The sequence below is a fragment of the Strix uralensis genome, chromosome 4, assembly GCF_047716275.1.
Source record: "Strix uralensis isolate ZFMK-TIS-50842 chromosome 4, bStrUra1, whole genome shotgun sequence".
Classification (NCBI taxonomy): Eukaryota; Metazoa; Chordata; class Aves; order Strigiformes; family Strigidae; genus Strix; species Strix uralensis.
The window spans coordinates 83,020,962-83,033,066 of NC_133975.1; the positions used below are offsets into that span (position 1 = coordinate 83,020,962).

The 12,105-nt window shown below is 36.0% G+C and overlaps 1 protein-coding gene across 1 annotated transcript in view; it reads left to right on the top strand.

The window, feature by feature from the left end:
• Positions 1 to 12,105, top strand: part of IQCM (IQ motif containing M) — a 113,219-nt gene that overhangs the window by 83,735 nt on the left and 17,379 nt on the right. The window contains 1 exon segment of the mRNA XM_074864956.1: positions 4,885 to 5,043. Within this exon segment, the coding sequence (XP_074721057.1) occupies positions 4,885 to 5,043 (159 nt within the window).

Consider the following 12,105-nt stretch of genomic DNA (forward strand, 5'->3'; position numbering starts at 1 on the left):
TGAAGGGTAATTTCAGAAGAAAAAAAAAAATCCACAGTTTTAGTGTGAATTCTACCACACACTTCCCCACACACCCCCTTTCCCCCTTTCTTTTTTTTATTATGTTCTTGGTATCTCTGTATATCTGGAGCTCTGGTCTGGACTTGGCAAATTCTGTGGATTTCCTTAGATTTCGGTTCCAGTACTATCATCCCATGAATATATTTCTAAATACTTACAGAAGGCAGCCAGTATGTTGGATTCATGGTCATTGTAGTGTTATTTTTGCTGCTTCTTTTTGCCCAGTGGATGAGGAAGAGCTAGCAGTTGTACCATGCTACTCCACTTTGAAGCAAAAGCTTTTAAAAGTCTTATTTTTGTCCCATAGATGAACATTTCAAAAAATATTTTAAAATTAACTGAGGATTCTGTTTGGTTCCACAGATTGTTTACATTTTGACTTGAAAAACTGAAGGAAAAGAAATGGAGTGAAGCAAAATAAAATCCCAGGGTACACCATTAAGAAATTGCACTTTTGAGATTCCAGCCTAACCTTCATCTGTTTTTCTTGTGTATTATTCTAATTAGCTTGGATCTCTTTTACATTCCTGTTTACATTTCTTTTTAGTAGATCTTTCTGATTCCACATTTTTTTTTCTTCTATTTACAAATTAAATGCAAAGTGACATGTGGTGTGAGTTACCAGATATGGGATGCTTTATTACCTCTGAAGCAAATAACACAGAGAATAAGTACACGTATCAGGGGAAAATGGCACTACCTTGTATTTGATTGGAAAAATAGTTCAGAAAATACAGATGAATATTCATAAGTAAACCTGTGTTTTCTAATAGCAAAGGCATAATATTTTAAGAAAAATTTAAATCTAGGATGAGAATAATTGAAAAAAGTAAAAAAAGAAAGCAATAGTGGATACATTTTTACAACTGCATCACTGTATAGTTTTTGAAAGAGATGCAGCACTAATGGTAAACCAACCAAGCATGCATTCTTATGTTTATTATTGGTCATTCTAATCAGCTCCAACCGTTCTAGCCTATTATTTTCTCTTACATTAAAAAGAATAATAATTATTATTTTGTATTAAAATAAGTGATAAGCATACATATCTCTGCACTTTTTAGATATTCTCATTGAATACAGGATAGCTAACAGCAGTAGCCTTCCAAATGAATTATAACAACTAGAAAATTTCTGAATAGCAGTAAGAAATAACGTAAGTAAAATATGCCACTATGACTTTTATAGTCAGATGATACAGACCTGATTCCGGTAGTAGAAAGCATTTTTATTTTATAGAATTACAGAGCAAATGCTCTAGTCCTTGAAAGGAGAACACTCACTCACTGCTTGTGGAATGGGGTAAAGGATGTAAAGTTAGCAGCAGCATAAGTCTGCCTAGTTGTATTTGCACTTCTTAATAGCTTAGTAAGGTTTCTGTGTTCCTTCTGGTTTGTGACCTTGCTTATGTCTGCAATTATCTGCCTCACTTGCTTTTAAGATGCACAAGAATTTTTTTTCCTCCTTCAGTTTGCAAAAGGTACTTCCTATATGCTTTTTTCCACCATATATCAGCACAGCAAGAGTTAGGATTTGAGTGTCTAGTCCAGACTGAGTGCCTACATATAAAATTTACTTGTGGCATATACAGGAAGCTATGACATGCCAGAACACAGGCTATCAGTAATGAAGAAGCAAAAGTAAAATGGTTTGTCTGATTAAAGTAAAATGGTTTGTCTGAGTGTTCATAAAATGGCATGTATGTCCATGTAAAGAAGGAGCTTTAAAAATGAAGACAGTTCAACTGTTGAATTTTTTGAAAGATAGATATATATATATATATATTTGTTAAAATGGAGAAAATTATTTATTTTCTGAAACTTTGTGATGTATTCTGGAAAAGATGAACTCATTATTTATCCAAGTACTTTAGGGCTAAATTGAACAGGGAATCATTTTTTTTTTGTTTCTTGATAAACCTGGCTGTTCTAAGTCTTTCTGTGTTTGCTGGTTTCTAGTTCCCATGTCCTGTGGGAACTAAGAGGAATCTATTTTTATCGTTTGATTTTCAACACGAGAAGCTTCTTGTAACTGGCAGGGAAATGACCTTCCTAAAACACTGCAAATCAAAACTTGGCAATTGGTTCTTAAAGTGTTTTTGTAACTGATGAGATTATAGACCTAGTACCTATACAGGAACATTTCCATACGCGTGTGATAGATCTGTGTTCCATCTTCTGTTATATATTGAAAGTCTTTTTAGTGCACTCAGTGTGCAATTTGAAGCCTAGTATTTGACAAATGCAAGGTGGTCTAATGTTGTAAAATGTTTGAACGTTATAACAGGACATTACCAAAATAAAGTTTTTCTGCCCAAGTGCTGGGAAGCAATGAGGAATTAGACCCGTAGATTGTTCCTCCTGAAGTCTGATGAGAGGTAACTGTTGTACTTGCTGGCACATGTGAACGTGTCTTAAGGCAGCCTGATTGCACTTAGGGGTCGAATGGTAGCAATAGCACTGAGCAGGAGGCCCATGTTCAATAATATTTATATCGTAGACGTGCTTTGTCTTTGCCAACTCCTGTTTCTGTTGTTTATCACCCACCTTTCAGCATGCCTTTGTAGCAGGTTGCAAACTGACTGCTTTGCTACCTAACTTGGCAATTCGAATTTGAAATCTTTGTTCTGTAATTCCTCCAATAGGTTGGCTGGTTTTTATTTTTTCTCTTCAAAATGGGTAATGTGGTTTGTCATTTCCCAGCTCTGGGACCTTGGCTGTTCTCCATTAGTTCTGAAGAATAATAGCCAGTGCCTCCAACACTATTTCTGCAAGTTCCATTAGCTGGCTGGGATGAATTCCATCTGATTTCTGTGAATTTTCTTTTGTTGCAATAAATGTATTGTATGTTAAAAGATCATTTACCGCATTACTTGAGAAAGCCTGGGCAAATCTGTTCTACAAGATTCTTTAGAAAGAAGGCTAGGAATGTGTGTATTAGTGTCTGGATGGCAAGTGAGAGCTGGATATTCAAAGGACAGCTGAACTGCTGCAGTGATTCTAGGGGACAGAAATGTAACATATCACCATACCAGCAGATGAACTGGCCAATGGACATTTGGGGATGTTGCACACAAATGAATTGTCTTTATAAAGAATAACTATTAACGATTACTCTTATTTAAAATTGGAATAGTGACAAAAAAATCTATTTTAAAAATCTTTTTATTAAAGTGAAAGTGCTTCTTGTTTATAAACCTGACCCTTCCCTAGTACATCTGCTTGATTAGTCCTGCATCTTAGGTTTCAAGTCAAGTTTTAATGAACTTTGTTGTCCTTTCTCCTTGTCATGTGTTGTGTGCATTGCATCGGAGATCAATGATCCTTACATTTATTTTCCTAGATTGTATCACTCGATGACATGATTCTGAAATGCTTTTTTAGCAGTTTTGCCCTTCAGCTGTAAATTGTGATTCTGTGCTTCTTCGTTAATGATCTTGGAGTGCTTACATAACTACTTAAGAGAAAATATTAAATGTAAGATGGTTCCATTAATTTAAGAGCAGGGACATTCTATTTAGACTCCCCTTTCCTTGCTCAAGGAGTACAGCATTTTTCATTTTGATAAATGATTTGCCTTGGTATAACTTTTTTAACTAATGGGTATAGAAAAAAACCTGTTAAATAAAAATGGTATGACAAAAAAGTGTGACATTCACTTTATTTTATACAGAAAGGAATGTAACACAAAGTGATTTTATTGAACTGTAACAACAAAACGTTGGAAGTTCAGTGCTGAATTGGCCTTGAAATTTATTCCTCATGTAATATAGATCCCTCCACCCCCAGATGTAGGTTCAGATATAGTCCAAATGGTTGAAGACCAACCAAGGCTGCTAGCAATGCATTGCTCTAAGGTATTTCAGTCGTCTTCCTTTTCGAAAGGACGTAACGGGTGCACTTACCCTGAGAGTCAGTATCAGCATCCCCCCTCCCACCCCCCAGCATGCTTCCAGAGAGCTTATTCTAATTGTTGCTACAAAAAGGTCATATCCAGAAATTGCTTTACATTGCTTTAACTGTTCCTGCAGTCAGGAACAAGGCTAGAGTTTCCAAGGAAGTGAGCCCTCCATATGTGAGTGCCAAAGCTCCTTGGTCTCATGAGGACTCATGGTTCCTGAGTGCAGCAGAAGTACACTGACAGGATCAGACTCTTTTATGGACTCCTTTTTCATTTTTGAGGTGTTCTGTTTTTAAAAATAAACTATGATAAGCTGCTGTTGAAGATCAGTGTATAAAGTGTAGTAAGAATAGTTTCTTACTTGAAATTTTAGCCTTTTCCGGTTTTTAATAGGGTACTGTTAACAAATATTTCATTTAAACATGTCATTTAATGGTCTAACTTCAGGTGTGCTACACCTTGTGATCAATAAACAGTAAGTATCAAGCTTGAGATTTTCAAAGGACCTGAAGAATAATGGCACATTCATCTCCCATTAAGTTTTGAATTCCTTTGAAAATTTTAGTCATGCTTATCACTGGACTCTACTCAGAAAAGTTTGAACTGGATTAATTAGTGAGTGTCTTTATAGAACACATTTGCATATTGAACAAGCCGAAGTATTAGAACAGTAATCAGTTAAATCTTTCCAAACTGGACACCTTTGTCCTGTTTTCTAATCACATCCAGCAGCTCCACAGTTTATAAGCCTACATACATCTCATCCTTGTAACTTGCAGAAGTCCACAATTCCATCCTAATGCGTTTCAGTTAAGTAATAAAAGGAAATCTATCTGTACAGGCTATTACTGTGAACGTCAATTTCATTTTTATATATATCAGAGGAAAGATGTTGATGATTATACATTTTTTTCTTTTCTTCAGTTTCCACTGCTGCTGTAAGAAGCATCAAAAAGCATCAAGCAATTGAAATGACTTTCACATTATTTCCTCCTCTTGGTGCAAAAGGGAAGAACCCAATTACAGTGCAGCTACCATGGGTGCACCCTCTCATGGCTGGAAAAGATGGATCCAAGAAATCAGGTAAAAATTTCAACCCTCAGAAGGATATTAATGTAATGAAGAGCATGAAGATGTTGTACCTTCCACATCACCTATTAGAACCTGTATATGTGTTATATACATGTCTACAAACAAATTCAGCACCATCACCACCCCTGCCGCTGAAGAACTGATGTATACTTTACAAAAATTGAGTTAGTTTACTTATTGGCTTTCAATACAATGAGAAAAAACCCTCAGTTTTTAGTAGTTTCCAACACAAATCCTACTAATTCAGCAACTGAGCATCACACTTAACCTACAACAGTTTTTCTGTGTGTGTTAATATCAACGAGGGCGTGCTTGGTTGTAATCTCTGAAGGTTCAAATTTAGGGGCAGAGCTGTCTTTCTGCCGCTTCTGCCTCAGAATCACAGGCAGAGGGACTCCACATTTACATGCAAATGAATCTGGATGTGCAGAAAGAATCCACAGTGTGTGCTGAAGGGAGGAGGTGAAAAAGATAGAGGAGAGGATGCCTCTCCGGGTTGTGCTAGCATTGAGGGTACAGTGCTACTGCAGAGTCTAAGCAGATACACTTGGCTTGTCTCAGGACATGATTCCACTGAGAAAGGGATGATGACTGCAGTCAGGGACTGTGTGAGTAGGGGAGGGGTGAAAATAAAAGGAAAAAAAAATCAATTAAAAACCTCCACAAAACTATGAAGTGTGTAGCAGGCTGGGGTTTTGGTTTCTTAATATTAGAATAAGAAGATTTTTCTTTGTCACAAGCTTGGAGTCAGAGGAAACATCAGACTAAAGTCTGTATGGGAAATGATTTGCACTTCTTATACCCTTTCCCCTTACTTTGCCAGGTAATAGCAGCCAAGCTGTATGCTAGAAACTCAAGGCCAAAATTTTGTCAGCTACTCCCACACCTCCATGGGAATTTCCTGCAGTTCATTTAGACTCTAAAACTAATTCTAGGATGTTGGCCCCAAGACAGCACTCTCTAGGTTGCGCAGAAACGTGGAATTTAAGGACAAGGAAAGACAAATGTCTACCTCTGCAAATATAGATTATTTTTCAAATGTGTATATAAATCAGAAGACTGTGGAAAGAAGGAATAAGTAGCAGAGGAGAGTGGGAGCCATCCCTTGTCCAGATAACATTCAGTGTTCTTGTGCTGCATTCAGATGAAAAGAGCACTGGATTGAAATTAAGACAGTTGTGCTCATCCTCGATGTGTTAACAAGACAGTCTCCTTCTCCTGTCACTTTTCACAAGTGTCTTCATGACAGCTGCTGTGCTGAAGAAATTATTATTCAAAAAAATATCTTTCTATCTCACTTGAACTTTAAGTTGCAGGATCTGTTTTTAAACTAATTTTTCACTACTGTATTTCATAAGTAATAATTCATTACTCTAACAGCTGTAAGCGTCTGATTGAAAATGAAATGTAAAAGGATATTTTCTTACCTGCAGACATAAAGGGTATTTTTAAGGCATACAAAAGCTTTTTTCTGTTTTTGATGTGCCATTAGCACTGTCTTTAACTGTGCTTGAACTCATACTATGATATGCTGAATTATACTGTCTTTGGGCCAGGTCCCTGTCTGCTGCAAATAGTCCTAAATTCATTGATTTTAATGCAGCAAGGCTGGTATACAACACTTGTACACAGGTGCCATTTTTGTGAGATTATTGAAGTCTGCCAAGACTTGAAGTATTTAAATGCTCTCCTCATGCTAGTCAATATTCTAGATAATGACTTTTGATTTAAAGTGCTTATTCAGATATTTGATAGCATATTGGTCTGTCAGATTTTGATTATATCATAGACAAGAATAGTGGAGGAGACAAAAATAGATCTTCAAATGAGATTATGATGTATATGGTAAGATCTACCTCTGGAGGGCTTTCGAGCTTTTTTGCTCAGTGACCAGAGTATTGCATCTTCTTGAGTTACAGCAGTTATTAAACTGGTTGACAAGAGAGATGCAGCAGTTGCCTTGAAAAGAGATTAGTCTATTGAAGGAGGACTTTCTGTAGCTCAGAGTCCTCTTCCAATAAGCATTTTAGCTCTGGATAGCCCTGGAAATTTATTGTGTGTTCCATCAGTAATACTCATAAACACTACAGGATTCATACACCCCTTTTTTGCTTACTGTGTCTGTTTCTGTGGCTTCTGAGATGCATTGAGCTTTCAGTGGGTAACTGTGAAGCAGTGAACACCCACTTACCAACTCATCTGTAGGCAAGGCTTTTACTATTTGGTAAAGACCTAAGCCAAGATAAACAATCCTTCAACTGTGATCATATTTAATTCAAAAGTGGAAGTTCCCATAGGCATATATTTACACCGTATATGTAAATTATGGATTCTGGTGCAGTGTGCCATTAATTTCTAATCTAAGTATAAAAATTTTACATGTGCTTAAATAAGCAGGAATTAAGCTTTTAAACTTTTTGAAAAACAATTTTTTTTTCATATCATTGGTATACAAGGCATGTTTTCATAACATTTCTGCACTTATATCAACTATTATTGCTCTTACATTACCAGTAAGTAGTGTGCTAACATCTCTTTTAAGGATGAGTAATTTTCCCTGTATTTTTTTAACTGGAAAATGGAAGATAATATTCATTTCCCCTTGGAAAAATGACTATATGAAAATGCATATTCCTCCTTGATTTATTTGCCAGCTCTTATATTCAGATTGCTTTACTGATTAAAGAGCCAGGACATCAAGGTTCAATTCACACTGAATGTTGTCACTGTGGTAAGTTTCGCAAGCATTTCAACTTTCCATATATCCCAGTTTTGATATTTGAAAATGGGACAGTATTTCAAATACACTTTCCTGAAGTGCTTTTAGGTGAAAGAAGGCATGGTTTCCTTATTTAAATAATGGCATGGACGATTGATCAATACTTTTATTTTGCTGTGTGAGCAGTTTGAAATAAATACTAAGCTGTATAACACTATCAATGATGACATAGAGTCAGCCTTTCTCTATTAGGCTTGTGGTACAATATATCCTTCTGATAGTTAAAGGAAGGACACAATGTTTTACTATATCTGTTAAAAAAGTCTTGCTCCCCTATGGAACCAGGACATGGTATTTTGGGTTTTTTTGTTGTAAAATAAGACTTTTCTTCAATGTTTTGCTGCTACAAAGAAGCAATACAACAGAAATGTTATTGTGCTTGCTGGAAACATACATATACACCTTGAAATTATCAATATTGATAGTACAGCAATGGGCTTATTGTGGTTAATTCAAATGGAGAAGTAAGGTTGCAAAAGGTTTTTGAAGAGAAGCCTTTCCTTGAGAAACTAATTTACAATCCCACTGTTTACTACCAGAGCCTCTAGAAGTCAATGGAAATGTTCAGTGGTGATGTAGATCAGTCCCTTACAACACGCTCCTGTATGCCCACAGCAGTCTGTTTACTCATTGCTATCTCATGGGTGTAAAGAATCTCTGCCAGGATGATTTCCTGGCAATATCCAGAACAGACACAATTCCATCAACCTTTCCTTTTGCTGCTAGACTTAACTGTGGCAAGAGGGCCCTGAAAGTACCGCATCCTACCGACTAGAATTGTAGTACTTTTCAGCATTATCGTGTATGTGAGAAGAATTTTTGTAAACATAGACTCAGCAATTCCATGGGGAAAGAAAGAAGCAGAGAGGAAGCAATGTGAAACAGAAGGCTGAAGCACTCATACTTCAAGGGGTAGAGTGGTTATTCCACTACCTGAGCAAGAGAGGATATGGCAGGTGTTTAAATGTCTGCATGTAGTGCATATTAGCTCTTTCTTTTAGCTTTTATATGATTTTCCCAGTTTAATTTACATGGTATAGCTTCAAAAATAAAAAGAGAAGATATTGAAGAGCTATGATGGCAAGCTTTTCATATGGTGTCAGTTTGGGATAAAGGAATAGAAAGTTCTAATAATATCTTTCAAGCATTAATCTCTGCAAGATGTCGTGAAGACCAGAATTAGAGCAATATGTGGTCTTTGCCATCTTTGACTGTTGTGACTCAAAGACACTTTTGATCACTTAAAAAGAAAATTCAACACTTAAAAAGCACTCAAACCAGGAGAATTTCCACAACAATCCAATTCCCCATTTTACATCCCAACAGGGTCAATTTTCAATGCATTTCACATAAGAAAAAATACACTGTTCTCACGATTGTTTGTGTGTGTAGTTCTCCATACCCCATGCTGTAAGTATACCCCACAGTGTCAGATCCATGCTGTGACCAACAATGTATGCCCAGTGGGCTAGACTTGCATTATCTACTGTATGTTTATATTTTTTTCCTTTACATTTTTGCAAAACTTCTTCTTCCTCTGTCTTAGTCTGGCAGTATGGCTTGCTATAGTTTGGGGGATTGTGAAGTTGTCTCTAAAAAGCAAATTGGAATGCAACATTTGGACTTACAAATGAAAGCTCAAGCTCTCTACTGCAAGGCCTTTATTTTCTAAATGTTTACAGGATATGCAGCAGGGCAGAAAAGCTGCACATCAACACGAGTGTTTGTAGATGTTGTAGATAGTGCAGTGGCATCTTAGTGCTGCCCTTAAGGTGATAATTGTGGCTCTTTTACTATGGGGCATTTAACATTAGAGCACACCTTAGCTTCCTGAGCTGTGTTGGATATCAAAGGAATATGAAGGAAAATTCAGACTAAAAGTCCTTTTAAAATATTGGAAGTTACAGCTTGACTGCTCAGAAAAGAAGAATTTTATTTCGTAAAAGGTGAAAAATAGTGTTTGAAAATTCTTTAGAAGAAGGCAAAAGGGAGATGTCACATCCCTTCTAGTCCTATTTTCATATGATTCTGTGTATGTGGCACTTGTGTTGGTAATAATTTAGCAATGAAATATATCCAATAATCGGGGAAAAGTCAACCCTTGTCTAATTTTGTGTTTAAGAGGTTCTTGGAGTGGCTGAGGTTTTCTAAAATTTCATCCATCACATTGCAAAGTCAGAGTTTGAAATGTGACCTGTATGCATGTTTGTGACTAGTCAATTAAATCTCACAGTTCTATTTCTGTTTCCTGATTTGATTAACTGAGCCCACTGAAATGTAAGTAATGGAGCATGAAGCCTTCATATTGACTTTCAAATAGGCTTTGCATTACTCAAGCCTGTTCATCTGAAAGTTAGCTCAAAAGATGCAGAGACATGCCTAAGGTAGAATTATGGAAAAATGCCACTAAGTACAAAAATTATTCTGGGTGTGTATACACAGTGTCAAGCCTGAACCATTTTGAAGTGTTCTAGAATTATCTAGGATCCTAGAAATGCAGATTTGGGATAATTTCTAAACTGTTCTACATCTACTAAACTAAACTGATATTTCTTAAATGTAAAGCATAAGTCATTGCAACCTGTGAGGACTAGTATTAGTGTAGCATTCCTTTTTCAGCTTTTGAAAAGAAATATAACATAATGCGTCTGCTAAGAACAAACTTTCCAAAACATTTTAATAATGAGAAATAGAGAACAGTATATATATGTACATACACACATGCATTTATGTATAAATATATAACATAGGAACGTTATACATACATTATTATTATTTATTTTATCACATCAAATTGTTTAAGGAAAGTGCAGCTACTGATTTTTAAAATATTTTTATTTTTGACTGACGTAGTTGGCATCCTTTTTTCAGCATCCTCTGAGTGAAAGATGTCAGTGTTTTTCAATGATACTTTTTTGTTTAAAAATTTCCTTCAATGTATTTGAAATACAAATTTCAAACCATTCAAAAGAAAAGAGAAAATTTTTAATCAAGCTGTCACTTTTTTAAAGTTCCACTGAACTGAAGTATAATTATTTCATTGTGAACCAAGAGAAGTTTTAAAAATATCAAAGATAACAGCCAAAAATATTTGTATGTTCTTTTCTTAACTGATGTTTATTATTGGATTGTCATTTGCTGCTTATCATGAAGCAAGACATAGTCTTTTCTAGGGAATGGTAACCAAATAATGTCATAAAGAGATTTTTAAATTTTATTTTGTTTGGAATTACATGATTAAATGGTGTTACTTATCAGCTGAGTGGGCCGAGAACATGAATCCTAATTGAAAACCAGGGTCAAGTTAGCCTTTGTTAGAGAGTTTATAAAATCAAAGCATCTTAAAGGTGTGCAAGGATCTTACAAAGAGATCATAAAGAATTCCAGTATGAATCTAACTGGAATTCTGCCTTTAAATTAGGAATTTAAAGTTCTGAGACAAATTGTTGATGAATTCATGGCAGAACAAGAAATATTTGTCCTACTCTGCAAATACTCTGGAGGTAATTTTTGTCCCAATAGTTGCATGCAGAAATCTGTGCTATAAAAAAAATGAGTGCAAATTAACCAGAATGCTGTGGTGGTTTAGCCCCTGCCGGGGTCTGAGACCACGCGGCCGCTGCCCCTCCCCCACAAAGGGAGTGAAATACAAAGTCCCGGGGCTGAGATAAGGAAAGGTTTAATACAACAGAGCAACAGCAACACAACAAACAATAACAATAAGAATAACAGTGATAACAATGAACAGAGCAAAGTATATACCGATACAGCAGTGAGAGAACCGGCTGCGCCAACCCACTCAATCATCGATTCTTCCCGCACTCGCACCAGGATGTGACATCAGCATGATATATGAATAACCCGGCTAGAGCTTCCCCCCTACTGCTGAGGAAACTTAACCCTATCCTGGCTAAACCAGGACAATGCTGAAAAGTTGATCTAAAAAATTATGCTTTTAGTTACAAGAATATAGAATCAAATTAATCTCCTGAACAGGAAAGACAATGAAATTGTCCTATTTATTAACTATACTACTAGTCCACTCATTAGAAATACCAGCAAAATATGTGGGTTTTGTTATAGTTCTTGCCTACCATTTGAAAGCTCCCTTGAATAAGAATTTCATAACTCATATAGAATAGTAATGCATGCAGTTCTTTATGAAGGACTGGTAGAGTAGGAACACCATGTTATCCTTTGGTCCCTATATTAAAACATTACATGCAAAAGGAAAATTTAACTTTCAGCTTTTGTGGCTACTGGCATAGATATGA